This window comes from Pelodiscus sinensis, chromosome 26, assembly GCF_052426305.1.
Source record: "Pelodiscus sinensis isolate ZL-2025 chromosome 26, ASM5242630v1, whole genome shotgun sequence".
NCBI classification, from domain to species: Eukaryota; Metazoa; Chordata; order Testudines; family Trionychidae; genus Pelodiscus; species Pelodiscus sinensis.
In genome coordinates this window covers 1173243-1192607 of record NC_143077.1, presented here as the reverse complement: position 1 = coordinate 1192607, position 19365 = coordinate 1173243, and the positions used below count along the sequence as shown (strand labels likewise).

The 19365-nt window shown below is 47.5% G+C and overlaps 1 protein-coding gene across 3 annotated transcripts in view; it reads right to left on the bottom strand.

Annotated features, from left to right (window-relative positions):
- ELOA (elongin A) overlaps positions 1–19365 on the bottom strand; it is a 32128-nt gene that overhangs the window by 4979 nt on the left and 7784 nt on the right. Inside the window, exons 2-9 of one of the 3 annotated variants that reach the window (XM_089773429.1) lie at positions 17686–17742; positions 14804–14922; positions 9505–10696; positions 8877–8991; positions 8170–8322; positions 7179–7276; positions 3056–3236; positions 1944–2073 (exon numbers count right to left, since the gene is read on the bottom strand). In XM_089773429.1, the coding sequence (XP_089629555.1) occupies positions 1944–2073; positions 3056–3236; positions 7179–7276; positions 8170–8322; positions 8877–8991; positions 9505–10696; positions 14804–14922; positions 17686–17742 (2045 nt within the window). Of the gene's footprint in view, positions 1–1943; positions 2074–3055; positions 3237–7178; positions 7277–8169; positions 8326–8876; positions 8992–9504; positions 10697–14803; positions 14923–17685; positions 17743–19365 lie in introns of all 3 variants that reach the window. The other 2 variants (XM_089773428.1, XM_075909117.2) reach the window with 2 other exon arrangements.

Below are 19365 nucleotides of genomic sequence, written 5' to 3'. Positions count from 1 at the left end.
CTATCACCTAATAAAGTAATAGATATTAAGAATGGTAGAGAAAACTTAGTTAACAGCATTTTGTCTGGCAAGAAACGGTTTACCAATAGTTGTGGTTGTGGAATCCACATTTTATGATTATTGTCCTCACTTTCCTATTATTTGTCTGGGTGATCTCTGTCTGGTTTGTAACTGTTTTTGTCTGCTGTATAATTAATTTTGCTAGGTGTAAATCAACTAAAGTGGTGGGGTATGATTGGTTAGGTAATTCTGTTACAATATGTTATGATGGGTTAGTACAATTATACTAAGATAACTGGTTACGGTATAGCTAAGCAGGCCTCAAGTTTCACTATGTACACTGGAGACCATCAAGAAGAAGGAAAAGGGGAAAGGAAGAAAGGAACACCAAGAAGGAGGAGGGAAGACCTGGAAGAAGAATTCACCTCCAAGATACAGTCAGGGCTGGATTAAGGGGGGTGGAGGGGAGCTAGCCGGGCAGCTGCCCAGGGCGCCAACCTATGGGGGACGCCTGATGGCAGTTATAAGGGATGCCACGCATCCGGGGCCGGGGGCCACGTGGCACCCCTTAGAGCTGCAATCAGGCACCGCACGCCCGACTGCAGCTGTAAGGTGTGCAGCGCACCAGGGGCACAGGAATGGCTTGAGCTGGCCCTGGATACAGCCTAAGACCAGAGCTGCCAGACGTCCTCTACATGACTGATGTGCAGCAGCTAAGATCCAGAAAGACTGACCTTGCCTGGCCAACAAGGGAAGTCTGCCTGCCTTTATCAGGATTGGTGAGCACGACACTGTGTGCTTAGCATGTGTATTCTGCTTGCTTGAGAATTGTCAATAAATAGAGGATAAGAATATTACTGTGTAAGGCTCTTTCGGTGGCAAAAGATCCTGCAAACCCGCAGGAAGTTACACCATGAGCCCTAAGAATTGGGTAAGGATGGGTGTTTAAATTAACAGAGTTGTACCTTGAGCCTTAGGAATTGGGTAAAGGTGTGTGTCACTAAAGTGTGGAAGGAATAGAGAAATTGGTGCAGGTAACTGAGTATTGGACTCACTTCCTGGGTATTATTAACAAGGGCCTTATCTATGACTTTGCATGCCAGCTTCCTGTATCCTTCGAACAATTCTCTTCGCCCAGCAAGCCAAAGCGATTATACTCACTAATAAAGCCAACTGGATTCCAAAGATTACTACAATGGGGTGAACCATTATATTTAGCATCCCTGTTGCAGAAGGTGACCACTCTAATAGTGTTTCCCACCAGGAGCAATGTCCTGCCTCTGCAATAGTTTTTAGTACGTGAGTAATTTCTGCATTATTATGCTGCACTTCAACACATAAAATGTGAATGTAACATAGGATGGATTAACAATTTTCTTAGTATAGTCATATTCATACCTGAGGTTACAGGCGTTACGTTGTGATGAAGTTTAAACCACAACTGTAAGAAGTTTCCAGTCCACAAAGCTACACAGTATTCAAAAATCACATCTCTCAATCTTTGTAATGTTGCAAAAGTACAGGATTTCAGTATGTTCAATGGCTGCCAAGTAATATTCCACAGAGAGAGGGAACCTGAGAAGTTCTTTGCCACCCCAAGCCTGTGCTGCAGGTTTCCAGTTTCTCTTGCCAAAACTGATGGCCTAAGTTACTCCTGAAGACAACTAGGAACTTGGGGAAGCTTGAACTCAAGAGCTTGACAGACGAGACACAGGCTTGTAGACATACACATGCCATCTACTGCTACTGACTGGCAAAACTGTCCCTCCCCTTTCGTTACAGCAAGAGGGAATCCTCAATCTTCTTGGCCCCTTTCCTCTAGCCTTCATAAGACAGGAGGGATTCTTTATGCTCAGGGAATAACCTGCTGCATTTCTCCCACTGCCAAGCCGCCAAGGATAGGTCCTGAACAGACAGACAGGTGGGGAAGGTTTAAGACTCACTTGATCTTCTCGAGTACAGCAGCTCCTCCAGTTCCAAATTTTTCCTGTCTTCTCCTCACATCCCGAGGGGGCTTTGCTGCTGAATGGACGAATGCCATCTTGGCCACTCTACCTGCAGAGAGAGAAACCACTACCACCTTCCCTAGGATTCAGTCACAAAGTGAGTCCTTTGAACTGTCACAAAACACTAAGCCTCCACCCTCCCTGGTGGAAACACCAGTCACTACATCCTCACCCTTTTGCTCAGTGGTGGCTGTGTGGCCTGTGGACTGCATGCAGCCCACTGGAGCGCCACTTGTGGCCCACAGACCCGCTGTCTGCCCCACATGTTCTCACGCACTGGAGTCCAATACTTCCTACTCTTCCCCCTCCCTCCCAGAGCTGGAATACCACAAATGAGCTGTTCACAGCTGTTCAAGCTCTGGGAGGGAGCAGAGTGCAAATCAGGCCATTTGTGGTGCTCCAACAGTGCAGGGAGGGAGGGAGAGGAGTAGGAAGTGCAGAGCTACAGTGCCCGAGTGTGCGGGGAAGGGGGTGCGAGAGGGTGTGCTGATGGAACCCAGTGGACCGTGGGCTGCTCACCACAGGTCACGAGGCTCACAGAGAGATGCAGGCTCACTCATGAAACTCACTCACTATTCTTGGTTGCCCATTGCTGCTTTTACTCCATTACACGGGGCAGAGTTTCCTCCCTGACCCTCTGCCAGTGAGAGGCCAGACCAATAGATCTGTGGCAAGGAAATTTCAGAACAGATGTAGCCACAACCCTGGCGTACCCTATCAACAGGCTTCAGTCCCAACCCGGGGGACGGCGCTAGGAACAAAAGAAGAGTTCGGTCTCTGTGGCATCTGATGTCCCAGCAAGGAGGGATAGTGGGCTGGCTTGCTATGGGAACAAATCCCCTGGAAGCTGAGCTGAGGCCTACAAAGTTACTGAAATGGCCTCCTCACTCAGCCAGCAGTGATTTGAGCCAACTCCTTACATGGGCCAGATTTGAACCAGCCATCTCAATGGACATCCCTTTTCACACCAGCATGAAGGATCACACCCCATCTCATTCATTGGTCCCTCTCCCTTCTGGCTGCCTCCATATACCTAGCCCCTACTTTACCTTTGGGTTTGTTGGCATGAGCTGAGCGGATATTCTGCGTTAACATGAGCAGCCGCTGTTCTCGGGCATCATGGAGTCGAAGGTACATCTCCCTCCAGGACTCAAACTCTTCTGGCTTTTCCTTCTTGAAGTCCCGGACACAATGATTGTGCCACAGCTGATCCGTGTCCTCAATTAAAACCTGGGGAAATGGACCCAGGAGTTACCTCAGACAGAGTTTTCTGGTATCTCTCTGGAGAACACAAGTTCAAACCTTTAACCCACATGCTACCCCGGGGCCCGCTTCTCGTCACATATCATTAAAATGTAGTGCTATTAAGTAGTTCACAAATCCAGCATGTCCCAGACACATGAATCAAGCAATGAGATAGGGAACCTCTTGAGAGGAGTAGTTATATCACACAGCTCATCCCAGTTTACATAGCTGTGCCACACTGCCCTTCCCCTACTCTCAGCCAATATTTACCCTAACCCTAGGAAAAAGGCAGAATTTCACTGAAGGCTCAGTAAATAAGCCTATTCTCTCCCTATGAGGAAGTTACCTATTTCACATGATCACAGCAAGGGGCCAGAGCATTAGCCCAAAGGTGAGGTGTCAAAACCCTGTTGCCTTTCAGAAAGTGAAGCTGGGAATTTGGCTGCAGCAAAGGAGGGGTCTATACTACTAGCTAGGCACTTTTCAATGAAAGAGTGTCTGCATGAATGCAAACCATTCCTCCCAGCTGGATTCAGAAGTACCGGGATTAGCTTATGGCGAGTTCCAGGCCATAAGCCTTTAACAGAGGACATACGCATGATCCTTCTTGTGTGTGGGAAATCACAGTGTGCTGCAGGGAAGCAAACAGCTAATGTTTTTTGCTCTCTGGTTATCTTGGAGGGCAAGGAAAACAAAAGGAAGGTGGCATTTCTTTTTGCTCTCAATTCTGCCTTGATTTACGCTGAAGCCTCTGAGTGAAAGAGGGTACCCATTACATGCTAGCATGAGCAGAAGTCAATCCATCTCCTGCCTAGACTGCAGTTAGTTGCCAAGTACTAACAGATTTGGCAAGCATACCTTGCTGTAGGAGTGGTTCGCATGTTCACCACCAATCCCCCTCCCAGCGTTTAATTTAATATTTAATGTTGATAAATGTAAAGTAATACACATTAGAAAAAATAATCCCAACTATATATACAATATGATGGGGACTAATTTGGCTACAACTACTCAAGAGAGATCTTGGAGTTATTGTGGGTAGTTCTCTGAAAACATCCACTCAGTGTGCCGTGGCAGTGAAAAAAGCAAACAGAATGTTAGGAGTCATTAAAAAAAGGGAGAGAGAGGTAAGACAGAAAATCTTATTGCCTCTATATAAAACCACAGTACGCCCACATCTTGAATACTGCATACAGATGTGGTCACCTCATCTCTGAAAAAGATATACAGTACAGGCATTGGAAAAGGTTCAGAAAAGGGCAAGAAAAAATGACAAGGGGATTGGAATGGGTCCCATATGAAGAAAGATTAAAAAGACAGACTTTTCAGCTTAGAAAAGAGGAGACTATTTGGGGGAGGGATATGATAGGGATCTATAATATCGTGACGGATATGGAAAAAGTGAACAAGGAAAAGTTATTTACTTATTCCCACAATATAAGAACTAGGAGTCAACAAATTAAATTAATAGGAAGCAGGTTTAAAACAAACAAAAGGAAGTTTTTCTTCACTCAACACACAGTCAACCTGTGGAACTCTTTGCCAGAGGATGTGGTGAAGGTTAGAACTTTAACAGGGTTCAAAAAAGAGATATATAGATTCGTGGAAGTTAGGTCCATCAATGGCTATTAGCCAGGATGGGTAGGAATGGTGTCCCTAGCCTCTGTTTCTCTGGAGGTGGATGACAGGGGATGGATCACGTGAGGATTACCTGTGGTGATCCCTCCCTCTGGGGCATCTGGTATTGGCCACTGTCGACAGACAGGACACTGGGCTAGATGGACCTTTGGTCTGACCCAGTATGGTCATTCTTATGTAAACAGGAGGCAGGGCCTCAATACGACTTACAAGAAAGCAGGATACATGAAAGCCCATTATTGGGCTAGGAGTTCTACTGAAAGACATCTGAGACACCAGCTCAGAGCCCAGGGCTGGGAGTTTCGTCAGTCTAATTACGCACTCAGCAGCTGTGCCTGGTGCTCCCAACAGCAGCTTTCTGCAGTGCACAGCAATAAATATGATTTTTCATAGATAATCCAGTGCCAAAGGCCTGGGACAGAACCAGCTGCAGTTAGTTCAAAACCAGAACATTTCCAGCTTCATAACAGAGCAGCTCGACGCTCCAGCTAGCATTCTGCACCTCTTGCTGTTAATGCAACTGCACACTGCCGAAAAGCCAGCCACATGCTGAGAGATCTCAATTGGTGGCCTGGCCAAGGAGGAAAACTGGTTTCAGGGCCAAATTCCAAAGATCCTGGAAGTCAAGGGAGCATGAAGGAGATACAGATTTCAAGAGACAGAAGATAAACAAGGTTGATTTTTACAGTAATCCCTGGCAGAAATAACTCATCTGTGGTGTGGGGTATCCTGGTGTGAATGAGCCAGAAAGAGTTAAGCAGTCAGCAGGATGAAGTGACCCAGATGAACCTTTAAGAACATACTAGACAAGTGCAGAAATGAACCAGGCCATTTGCTGTAGATGGTTATCAAAGTCATGTTAGAGACACCAGCGTGTTTGACATGCAAGCTTGTAATCTCAAAGTATTAGAAGTAAATACGAATTGTATTTATCTGTTTACCTATATCTGTTAGAAACTTCACAATGTGATCTTATTAATTGATCAATGATAAATGTCTCTTTCTGTCTGTTACTATGTTCTATTAAAATCTTCAAAAAGGGTAGCCGAGTTAGTCTGTTGTTTTTTAAGTTTTTACTGTTACAAATAGTCTGGTAGCACTTTAGAGATCAAAAGGAAATACTAACATTTAGATGAGACTTGGGTGCAATAATATAACTGTCTATATTTCTCTTGGAGTTTGTAGTAAACCATGTATGAATTACTTGAATGGATAATTACCTTATACTGATGAATGCAACTAATTACTTACGTTCTTATGGACTCGTGTATACATGGGAAATGGGAGGTTTTATTTCAAAGCCATAACTCATAGTACCTATTCTTCACCCATGGAATACCTGCTATGCTATCTGATGTCAAGAGGTTATCACAGCCTGCCAGAGATCTATTAAAGAACACTGGGGCCTGAGCCCATCTTCTAAAGTCTGCATGAACCTTATGAGAGGAGGTTTTGAGTTGAAAGATGTGGAGCTGGAAACCTATTTAGATTATCCTGCTGTTTCCTCAAAGGAGCCCATAGGGACAGTCTGTATAAATCCTATCTGTTGTCTTAGAACCAATAGAACTGATTCTAAAATAACTTTCTGCAACTCAGCAATCTAGAATATGAAATCTCTATTATGAAACTGACCTAAGACCATTATTCATATTCACATGCATAATGATCTTTTAACCATAATCACTCTTTAAAGAATCTTATTTTAGTTCATGAAAATTGGCTGCGTGTATTGGGTAAAGTATGACACATTCATTGACCTGGTGGGCAATATGTCCAATCCCTTGAGACTGGCAGAATATTATATGGTGAACAAGACTTTAATTGTCATCATATTTGACTTGGCTGTCTGAATGGAAACCCAAGGCTGGATTACTTTAAAGTAGCTGTATTTTTGGCTTCCAGATAACTAGTAGGGTACTGCAGAAGCTGTTTTGTTGCTGGTATGATCAATCCAATTATTAGAATAATCCACCAGTTTTGGGGATTGTCTGCCCCTTTCTTTGCAGTTTGCCCCAATTGAGCAATTGGAGAGTGGCCCTTCCAGACCCCATGGTCACACCTGAAATACTGGCTGCTGATGGGTAAGCAAGATGCACTGGGAGGGGATAAATCATGGCCAGAATGTAGAGTTGGGGGACTCCTTAAGGACCTCTCCCAAAGCCTTTCAGCCATGGTCCAACCCTTCTCACGAACATTCTCCTCCTCCCAGAGGACAGAACATTACCCGTGCATGGAAGCATCAACAGTCCCCTCCTGCCTAGCTCCTGCCTTTGAGTTGGAGACACATACGTGATTACATTCCTCAATGCGATACAGTTGATCAGGGGTGCATCTCTCCAATACGGGCTCCAACACCGAAAAAGGAACTCCACCCACTTCATAGATTGCTATAAGACAGAAAGAGACAGACAGACACCAGCAGTGTTTATCTGACAGATTTCATCCTGAGGGAAAGTGTTTAATAGAGCTCTCTGATATGCACAGGGGTCACTGTGGCCATCACAAAACGCAAAAGATCACAGCAATATTACCTAGCAGGAGGGGAAGGGAAATATACTGTATCCACCAGCTACAGAGAAAAATTTACAGGTAACAGAATTTGAGCAAGTCATTGGGCCCAACACCTCTATTCTTGCAAAAGAAAGCCTTGGATAATCAAACCATATATGGTCAAAGGCCTGTCACCTCCTAAATCAGATCCTAATTCTGTGCCTTATTTCGCACAGGGAAGTGGTCCCCACACATATGCTGGGGCATTGGTCAGTACAGTCACACAACAAGAGCATCTGCTACCAATTTCTGCAGCACTTGTGCTCTTATGAAGTCTCTCATCCAAGTACTGGCATAACCCATACCTGCATAGCTTCTAAGTCAGTGGTTCTTAACCTCTTTGGCACTGTTACCCCTTAAGCTTAACTGATAAACCAAATTACCCCTCCTCCGTTTTAAAATGGAAAGACACAAAAAGGAAATTATGATTAATCATTTTTATTGTACTTCGTTTTCACACATTATGTTGAACAAAATTGAACACCCATTGTATTTTAAACTTATTACCCCCGAAATATATCAAATTACCCCTCAAGAGGTAATTACCCACAGGTTAAGAACCACTGTTCTAAGTGATATGGCCATAAATGGCACAAAGCCAGGTGCTCCCTCCCCAACTCGCTGCACGACACTCATTAGTAGGTTTCCATACTGGTGGAATGCTAAGTCAGTAGAAACACAGAACTCTCCTCACACTGACAGGGGACAGCAAAGCAGGAGTGATACTCACAGTCAATATTGTTGTTGAGAACTCTGATGCACTGCTCATAGAGAGACATCATCTTTGGGAGGTAAGCAGATTTAGAGCCTGAATACACTTGCATCTTGGAATTCAGCCTGCGTCCTGTAAAGCCAGCCTCACCCTCCTCAACTGGTGAGGACACTGCTGTGATCAGATGACATATGGGAAAGAAACAAGACCAGAATCACAGTTTCACCTGAGCACTAAGAATCTTAATGAACCACAGAGCAAGTTCTGAGCAATTATCGAGACAATCACGGACAATACACAAGGCTCAGAGGCACAGCAGAGGTTGGCTGAACCAAGCTAATCATCATGCACCAAAGGATGGATAATCAAAGATCATGCTTTAGGGTCAGGATGGGCTCTCCCCTATCCTTCCCATAATGTACAACGGGCGAGGTAGGGGGGAAGAAGTCTTCTGCTGGAAGACCAGGTATTGGTGCTTGCCAGAGGCAGAACAGTGGCTCCATAGTATATAAGGCTGCCAGTCCCCTGAGCTTTGCACTGATTCTGAGGCTGGGTAGGGAGAGGTTACACAAATTTAATCACGGGGAGCTTTAATTCTAATCACATTGGATTCCACACATGGAGGATAATCATACTAGTATCTCCCTCCGCCCCTAACCCCCCCAAAGTAGGCAAGGACTCTTCAAGTCCTAAAGATTCTGCCCCACCCTCTGACCAGCACATACTTTTCCTCTTCGTCTGGGAGAAGGTGATAGACTCAAGAGAGGGAAGTGGGCGATAATTGGCCTGAATCGCAGGCAAAGGGATATCAGGTAAGGTTGGCATCACATCAGTGGGTACCTGGAGGAAGAGGAAACACAAAACTGAACAAAGAAGAAGAATACATCCTATCAGCTTCTGCAAATTTTTTCATTTTAATAATCCTACCCATGTTATTGGTGGACTAGCCCAGGGCAATTTCAGCACAGGACACAAGCATGAGCTTCCTAAGTATCCCTGCACTTACCAACACACGAATCCCTCATAACCACTATAAGCTATCAAGTACTATGCTCAAGGACGCCAGTAAGAAGCCAAGCGCGGGATGAATCCTTTCACCCAGCAGCAGAAATGGCATTTAGAAGGAGGCATTCCAGAATGCAGTCCCATGGTGTTCCTGATGGGACGTCCCCATGTATCAGGTTTCACTGCCCCACAGAACACCAGCCCTATGCTAAATTCAGTATCTGCGATGGCAAAGAGAATATAAATTACTGCCAGGGTTTTGCTAAGTAGCACAGATGATGCCTGCCATGGAAGGGGCCAATTACAATGCCACCATTTGCTCACATTCAGACTCTCTTGAGATCTTACCTTTTTTGGTTTGGATGTCCCAGATTGCTTCTTCTCTGCCCTTTTTTCACTTGCCTGCTTGTGACTGGTGTTTTTTCGGCTTGAGTCGGAACTCTTGGTACTGGCTTTAGACCCATTTTGCTTGCCATGCCCTCTGTCTCTTTCAGGAGCTGGAACAGGGGCTTTAACCACTTTCTTTTTCTTTTTCTGGGGCTGGTCATAGCTGAGGTATGATTCAAAGGACATTTTAGGCTGTTCATATTCATCCTCTGCTTCCACCTCCCCAAAACTCGGTGAGAAACCCATGGATTTTTTGTCCAAGTCAGAGGCTTTGGATTTGCTCTCAGTCTTTAAGCTGCCAGAAAGTCCTTTCTCTTTGTTCCTGTTTGAGGAGTTACCCTCTGACTTCCGTTTCTCCCGATCCAAGTTGGGTTTTTCCAGTTTGGCTTTTTCAGAGTCCCGGTGTTTTTGCTTTTTAATGTGGTTGTCCAGAGCCTCCTCCAAGTGAGATTGTGACTTTTCCTTTCTGGAGACACCACTTTCTCTGTTCTTCTCTTTCTTGGTGCTATCTAAAGTCCTGAGCTTCTCCTTGCTGCTACCTGCTGAGGGAGCCTCTCGGACCTGCTCCTTGAAAGAGGACTTGTGTAGTCTTTCTGGGCTAAAGGCCGAGGTCCTCACCTCCCCCTTGGTGTCCAATCGCTGCTTCTCCTTGTGTGAGGACTTGAACTCTTTGCTCCGAGTCAGGTTTCCTTTGTCTTGGGGTTCGCTTGGGTTCCTTTCTTGGCCTCCCACCAGCTTGTCCTGGAAGCTGTAGCCTTTATTAGCTTTTCGATGAAACACTATCTGCTCCGCCTCTTGTTCCTCAGAGGCAGAGTGATCCATGTACAGTTCCTGAGGGCTCTCCCTCAGCTCAGGTGACAAAGCGTGTCCATAGTCCGAGTATTCCTGATCCGAGGAATGTTCTGGGGAATCTCTGCCCCAGCCCTTGTCCTCCTGACTGCCATAGCCGATGGCCTGATGGCTTCTCTCAGGCTCTGAATACCTTTTGGCCTTCTTTTCTCTGTAGTTTGACTCATGTGACTGGCTGCAGGAAGGTTGGAATGCTTCTGAGTAGTCCTGCTCAGCTTCCTCATCCTCTTTTGGGGAAGGCTCTCGTTGCCGTTTCCTAGAGCTGATCCTCTCACAGTCACGTTCTTCTGAATCAATGTTATTTCTAAGAGAGACAAAGACGACCCGATAATTAGAGAAAACCCATCAAGAAGAATAAAAGAAGCTACTTCCTAAGTATGGATGGGAACCAGGAACACAGAAGAATAAGAGTGTCTGGAGGTTGACCGTAGTAAAAACATTAATGATTCTTTCCTGCACAATGTTCAGGGCTTTAGTGGTAGTGTCTCCAGTACAGAAAACTCCACCCTCTAACTTACTAGGATTGAAGATTTTCCAGCAATCAGAGAATGCAAGCCAGCTGCCTCAAGACAGAGGAGGAATATATGGAGCCATAGTAGGATACAGTCTCCTAACTGCACACGGTAGCACACTACAACAGCCATTACAATCCAGTCTCTAGTACCACAGAGTCATGAGTCAGGCCATGGAAGTGGTAGATTCAATCAGTCAGTTCTTTTCCCTACAGTCATAGCACTGTTCCTACAACACAGCTGCTAGTGTTAATCAAAGGGCTGAACTTTTGTAACAACTATTTTCTGAAGATCTCAGAAAGAGGATTTCCACTCTGTGATGCCTCTAGCTTCCTCTCTAGATTTACAACAAAATGAAGGAAGTGAGATGTAGGATTTTGTTGGGGAGTCTGGACAACCCCATCTTGATTGACAACCTCGTCAATGCAGTATAATAATGTCTGCATTGTCCGACCCTGCCTTGACCGGACTAACTACAGCTGTTTTGCCCAAAGTGTGGATTTCTAACAAAGCAAACCCACCCAGGCCTGACTCAAGTCTGGTACACGTAAGCACGTAGGCCAAGCCAAAGGGGGGTTGGGGAGGAGCTTTGAGAGTGAGGAGTGCTTTAAACAATATTGCGTAGGGAGTATATGGTATAGTGAAACCATGCCAAGAATATTGGGAGAAACCTGATACTGGTACATAGTATTTCTAATACAGGCAGTCCCTGGGTTACGTGGATCCGACTTATGTCGGATCCCTACTTAAGAACGGGGTGAGCGAACCCCAAACTAGCTGCACCCCCTCCCCAGCAGACCGCTGAAACGTTCCCGCCGCCCACATCCTCCGCGGCGAGAAAAGCCGCTCCACGTCTCCCTGGTCTGCTGGGGGACTCCCCCAGACGACCAGGGAGACGCGGAGCAAAGCCGCGGAGGACGCGGGCGGCAGGACTGCAGCGCGTCTCGGCTGTCCCACCGCCCGCGTCCTCCGCGGGGAGAAAAGCCTGGTCTGCTGGGGGGGGGGGGGGGGCCACTAGCTGCAGGGAGACGCGCGGGGGGGGGGGGGGGGCACACTAGCAGACCAAGGAGACGAGGAGCGGCTTTTCGCGCCGCGGAGGACACAGGCGGCGGGACCGCCGAGACGCGCCGCGATCCCACCACCCCCGTCCTCTGCAGCGAGAAAAGCCTGGTCTGCTGGGGGTGGGGGGTGGGGGGTGCAGCTAGTGCGGCCTTCCCTCCTCCCCCCCCAGCAGACCAGGCTTTTCTCGCCGCTGGTCAGTTTCAGCAGCGGCTGAATCAGGACGCCTGGGGTAGAGCAGCTGGGGGGCTGCCGGGTTGGTCCCACAGCGCCGAGGTGCGGCACGACTGGACCAACCCGGCAGCACCCCAGCTGCTCTGCCCCAGGCGTCCCCAAGTCAGCCGCTGCTGAAACTGACCAGCGGCTGACTACAGGAAGCCTGAGGCAGAGCTGCTCTGTCCCGGGCTTCCTGGAATCAGCCGCTGGTCAGTTTCAGCAGCAGCTGACTTGGGGACGCCTGGGGCAGAGCAGCTGGGGTGCTGCCGGGTTGGTCTAGTAGCGCCGAGGAGCGGCACTGTGGGACCAACCTAGCAGCACCCCAGCTGCTCTGCCCCAGGCGTCCCCAAGAGCAGCTGGGGCGCTGGCAAGTTGGTCCCCGCAGCGCCGCACCTCGGCACTGCGGGGACCAACCTAGCAGCACCCCAGCTGCTCTACCCCAGGTGCCCCCAAGTCAGCTGCTGCTGAAACCGATCAGCAGCTGATTCCAAGAAGCCTGGGGCAAAGCAGCTCTGCCTCGGGCTTCCTGTAGTCAGCCGCTGGTCAGTTTCAGCAGCGGCTGTATCGGGGACACCTGGGGTACAATATGTACCAGTTCCGACTTACATACAAATTCAACTTAAGAACAAACCTACAGTCCCTATCTCGTACATAACCCGGGGACTGCCTGTAAGGAAAAAAAATCACAGGTACAGCCATAGAACTGTCAATCAATTATATAGTTTTTGGCAGTAGTCTGAAGAGCAGGATGTATCCCAAATATGGGCATAATAGGTATTTATTGCAATAAGTAATTGGTAGATAATACTAGAATGCCCAACTCAAGTATAAATACAGGTGTAGAAAAGATAATCAGTGGGAGGAGGCAGGTTTGCCCCACAGGTCCTGCTCATAAGAACGGCCGTACTGGGTCAGACCAAAGGTCCATCTAGCCCAGTATCCTGTCTACCGACAGTGGCCAGCACCAGGTACCCCAGAGAGGGTGGACCGAAGACAATGATCAAGCGATTTGTCTCCTGCCATCCCTCTCCAGCCTCTGACAAACAGAGGCCAAGGACACCAATTTATCCCCTGGCTAATAGCCTTTTATGGACCTAACCTCCATGAATTTATCCAGCTTCTCTTTAAACTCTATTATAGTCCTAGCCTTCACCGCCTCCTCTGGCAAGGAGTTCCACAGGTTGACAACACGCTGTGTGAAGAAGAACTTCCTTTTATTAGTTTTAAACCTGCTACCCATTAATTTCATTTGGTGTCCTCTAGTTCTTCTATTATGGGAACTAATAAATAACTTTTCTTTATCAGCCCTCTCCACACCACTCATGATTTTATAGACCTCTATCATATCCCCCCTCAGTCTCCTCTTTTCTAAACTGAAAAGTCCCAGTCTCTTTAGCCTCTCTTCATATAGGACCCGTTCCAAACCCCTAATCATTTTAGTTGCCCTTTTCTGAACCCTTTCCAAGGCCAAAATATCTTTTTTGAGGTGAGGAGACCACATCTGTATACAGTATTCAAGATGTGGGCGTACCATAGTTTTATACAGGGGCAGTAAGATGTTCTGGGTCTTATTTTCTATCCCTTTCGTAATAATTCCTAGCATCCTATTTGCCTTTTTGACTGCCGCTGCACACTGCGTGGAAGTTTTCGGAGAACTGTCCACGATAACTCCAAGATCTCTTTCCTGATTTGTCGTAGCCAAATTAGCCCCCATCATACTGTACGTATAGTTGGGGTTATTTTTCCCGATGTGCATTACTTTACACTTATCCACATTAAATTTCATTTGCCATTTTGTTGCCCAATCACTCAGTTTGGTGAGATCTTCTTGGAGTCCCTCACAGTCTGCTTCTGTCTTGACTATCCTAAACAGTTTGGTATCATCTGCAAACTTTACCACCTCACTGCTTACCCCTTTCTCCAGATCATTTATGCTCTGGGGGTGTGTGCTCATTGTCACTAGAAGTAATGGGCCCCTTCACACCGGCTGCAGCAAGGCTTGGTGTCCCAACACATGGGAATCGAAGGGACCACGACCTCCCGCCTGGTACTATAGGTAGCATACAGGTGAAGTGCAGGTGAATTAGGCTTAATTACTGTATTATAATAATCTTCTATTAATTGCTTTTGCGTTACTTTGTGCTGTATTAATTGCTTTACATTTTAAACCTTAAATATTTTAAACTGTAGTAAATGTTTTTAAGGCTTGTAAAACTTAAAAATATGTTTACTGCTTAAAGCTTGTAATAAATAAATAAGTGGTTAAGTCTCTCTGAAGTGTCTTGGTTTTCCTTGGATCTAAAAATGGAACCACACGACAGATTTGTCTCCTGCTTTCATGAAGACATTTTCTACGTATCTAGTGTCACTCTCTTCTTCATGCTACCATTTCCTGAACAAACTTTACTCAGACCTAAAACTGCAGTAGTCAGCAACTCTGTGGCTACCATAGGCAGGAAACTTACCCCACAATGAGGCAGGCACCTCATAGCTGAGTTATCACTCTAGAGTTATGAGTATTTTGGAGCCTAACCTTACTTCCAGGGCCATAGAAATCTAGCATCTCCTCCCCTGAGATATTGAATGCAGCTTATCCAGCGAGACAAGTGGACAGGCTAGCTTACCGCTCCACTTCCTGAGTGACTGGCACCAGCTTCTTCCATCTTGCTACTAAGTTCTTGGCAAAGTCTCCCACCAGCTCGTGTTTCCGTAAGCCATTCACAGTCTTCCCAACACCAGTCTCCTGCAAGGAAGATACAAGACCTCAGCTGCTCTCTGCAAACCAGCCAACATTCTCAGCTTTAATTGTCTAAACAGGTTTGTCCAAGTCAGACTACCAGATCCGCTTGGTTACCCAGAGCCCTCTTCAAGTTAACACAGCCTCAAGAAAACTAGACTAAATTTAACTGTTTCAATGCTACCTAATGTACCAGATATATAGGCAAAATGTCCTATTGTACCACCAGCTTCCAATTTGCCATCAGAAAATGGACGGCTATAGCAAGAGTTTATACCAGGCCATGTTAGAGTTGCTATGACATTCTTTTTACTAAAAGGGTTTAAATAAAAAGATTTGGAATGCCACCAAGCTCTGACGATAGCTTTGGGAGGGGAACAGCAACAAACAAACGTGAACTCAAATATTCTGTTTGCAAGCAAATTCCCTCCAGAATACAAGATAAGCAGAAAGGTTTCACTTAAATTTTTTCCAGAAGGTTTCAGTGTGCAAGAACATAACACACAACTCTCAGCCATTCCAAGAATGCTGATGAGAGATCATGGCCCAACAGAGAAATGGGCAATCCAATGGAGTGCTTAGAGTAGGAGCTGTACCAGACCTGCATTCAGTATTTTAGTATGGAGAAAGATTTGCATACAGCTGGTGGTGGTGAGTCAGGAATATTCCAGCACAGCGCTAGGAGGCCCTCTGTCAGATATGCCACAGGAAAAAGGACCATGACCACTTTTAGATATGGATTTTTATGTATGGATTTTAAGGTCTTGAGGCCATTACCAGTCTAGTGCAGGGGTCAGTGCCCTTTTCAAACCAAAGAGCCAAACTACATCAACATTCAGAACATGTGCTCAACTAAGAGCTATATAATACATGAGTCAGGGCAGGGGTTTGGGTGTGGTGGGTGGGCTCAGGGCAGAGGGTGTGGGGGTGTGTGTGCCAGAGTTGGGGCAGGGAGTGGGGTTGTAGGAGTGAGAGGAGGGGGCTGGGAGGTGTGGGGTGCAGGGTAGGGGCTGGGAATGTGGTGGGGCTTAGTGAAGAGTGGGTGTAAGAATCAGGGCAGGGGGTGGAAGGTTAAGGGCAGGGGGCTAGGAGGACCTACCAGGGCTGTCTGTGGCAGTGAAGATGGGGCTACTCAGGGGGCAGGGCGCGCGCGCAGTTTCTGGACCCTCCTGGCAGCTCCTCTGAGGGAGGGCTGGTTGGCAATTTCCCCACCCCACTCCCCGCTTCTCCTCAGAGGAGCAGTGGTTTCTGACCCTCCTCCAGTGTGTCCTGGGAGTGGGGGCGTGCTGGGCTGTGGTTCCTGGTTGATCCTCCCATCCCCCAGGTTTTCTGGGACTGGGAGTAGGGATGTTAAGGACTAGTCAAGCTGCTCTGAAATGCCACACAGGAAGCACAGAGAAGTGCAGCATGGAGCCTGGGGCCAGCATGGGACTCTGAGTCCCCTGCTGACTCCATGCAGGTGCTTCTGCTTTGAAATGCGCAGGAGCTCCCTGGGGATCTTGTACATTTCAAAGCGGAAGTGCCCGTGTGGAGCCCGGAGTCAGTGGGACTTCCTGCTGGCCCTGGGCTCCACACAGTATTCCAACTTTGAAATGAAAAAGAGCCCCCGCTGGGGATCTTGTACATTTCAAAGGCAGAATGTAGAAGTGCCTATCGACTAGTCGATGGAAATTCTGTCAACTACTCAACTAGTAAATTATTCGCTAGTTAAAATCCCTAATTGGGAGGGGCTGCTGCACCCAACCCAGCATTTCTTGGAGGTGGGGAGGCTGCCAGGCCATACTTCACAGCTCCCTAAGTTGTCCTGGGGTGGGAGGGCTGCCATGCTGCGATCTGCAGCCCCTGCTATGTCCTGGGGGGCAGGGTTTATGCCCCTCCCCCCCACACACGTTCTGGGGAAGAGTTGAAGCTGGGGCCAGGGCTGTATGATGGGCAGCTGCCAGAACTGGAGCTGGGACATGTGGCAGTTGCTCCGGGGTCTGGGGCTGAGGTGTACCTGGCCCCAGCTCCCAGAGCAGCCAAACCACAGCCTGGACTCCAGCTCTGACAGTCATCACACGGCCCGGCTTCAGGTCCAGCAGCTGCCCCCAACACAGTCTGCCCCGGGAACCAGCCCTGTGGTGGCTGCCATAGCTGGATCCCGGGCTGCGTTGTGGCTGCTCCCAGGGAGGGATGCATGGTGGACAGCTGCTGGACCTAAAGCTGGGCTGCATGACGGCTGCCAAAGCTGGAGCCCAGATTGTGGTGTGGGGTGACAGGGGCTGGGGTGTATCACAGCCCTGACCCAGCAGCCACACAGCCCAGCTTCAGCTCCAGCAGCTGCCCTCCACACAGCATACCCTGGAAACAGCTGCACCTCTGTCTGGGCTGCAGCTGCTAAATGAGCCACATTTGGTTCACGAGCCATAGGTTGCTAACCCCTGCTTTAGTGTAACCTTCTTGTACAACTGGCCACAGAAACCACCCCAGGATTCCAGTATCAAGGCTAGTAACTTGTGGCTGAACTATATTATCTGTTTTAGAAAGAAATCCAATCATGATCTAAGTGATGAAGTGTTTATTACATCCCTTAGTAATCTATTGCGATGTTTGATCACTTTTTAAAACGTACAGCTCATTTCCAATTTAATGTGATTACAGCTTCATGGGATTTCCCATAAGAACTGAGTGTTAGCCCCAATATCCTGGTCCAATTTCAATGTAGGGAGACATTTTGTTATTCTGTTCGAGGAAAGATACCATAAAATACAAGATTGTTTTAGTTCTTACCACAAGGATGTCAACTGTGATAGGCAACTCAGAAAGTCTCTTCAGGCTTTTCAGCAGCTGCATAGAAAACAAGCAAAGTGTTTAGACTTGTTATGCTAATGACATACAGTACTGAGATTAGAAAGGAAGAAAATGTTGCATGGTATGAGGGGGAAATATCTGAGCAGCAAACCTCTCAACTCATCACCACAGTTATCTGACGCCAGACCAAGCTACTAATAAGGTGAGCACGTGGAGGACTGATTTGCAAAGAAATATAACATTCTGCTGCAGAAAGAGAGGGGAAGTGTGCAAGGTAACAGCACTGTGGCTGCATCAGAGTAACAATTTGGTGTAATTTCAGAATCTCAAAGTGCATTGTAAAGATTAGCCCTCAGCACTTCTGTGAAAAAATTATCTCCATTTTAGACTAAGGATGTTAAATTGCAGGTAATTGTCTAATCAAACAATCGATGCATTTTGCATCGACTATTCAACTAGCTGATAGAGCATCTCTGCCTTTGAAATGTAGCAACAGCCCTAGGGCTGTTACTACATTTTAAAGGCGAAAGCACCACGTGGAGCCCGGGGTCAGCTGGGGACTCCCCACTGACTCCAGGCTCTGTTCAGTGCTGTCACTTTGAAATGCTGCAGGAGCCCTGCCTTAAGGCTCCTCCCAGTGTTTCAAAGCAGCAGCGCCGCGTGGAGCCCGGGATCAATGGGGAGTCCCGGGCTCCATGCAGCACTGCCTCTTTGAAACGCCGCCGTAGGTGCCCAGGGTCTGGACCTGGGATCTATGCGGCAATGCCGCTTTGAAGTACCCCATTCTCCCCTCCCCATTGTTGCCTCTGATAGATGCAGTGGGGGGGGGGGGCAACTAGTCAACAAGCTTGTCAACTATCCGATAAACATTTGCTTATTGGATAGTTAACTAGTTCTTCACATCCCTATTTTAGACACGGGGAAAAGATACACAGCAGGTTTGTGAAAGGGCCTGAGATAAAACTCTGGGCCTGTGTTTTCAAATTGTTTGTGCCTACTTTAGGATCTTTTAAAGGGTACTCTCTAAAAATCATGGTCGAACACCCATCCTCTGAGAATCAGTCCCCTTTCAAAAGTCTCAGTGTTCAGCATCTAAAATTGAGGCACTATCATGGTTGAAAGTAGGGATGTAAAATTCAATTTAATTAGTTAACTGGTTAAACTCAGCTTGCTCCTGAGTCCTCCCTCTTGCCCAGACCCTCCACCCCCGACCCTGGCTCCTGCACCCTCCCACCTCCCCCATCTTCACACCCACACCCTCCTTCCCCCACCAGACTCCACAGCTACACCCTCAGGCCTCTCCCTGGCACGCCCTGCCCGCCCACTCAGACCCAGCACTCTCACCCCCAGCTCTCTCCCATGCACTGAACTAGGGATGTAAAAATCTCATTTAATTGGTTAACTAGTTAAACCACGCCTAGGCAAAAATCCAGCCTGCCACACCACCGGATCTGATCCACAGATGTTGCAGGGAGCCCTAGGCAGGCTTCCTGCTCGCCTCGCTGCACCCACACCCAACTCAGAAAAGCACCTTCCAGGCCTTTTCTCTTTAAAAAACTGTGAGCCAGAAGGGATTGGGGAAGGCTTCAGGTGCTGCCCCTGCCCCCAGCACGATCCCATTGGCCGGTCTGAATAACAGGCAGAACACGAAGCACCCCC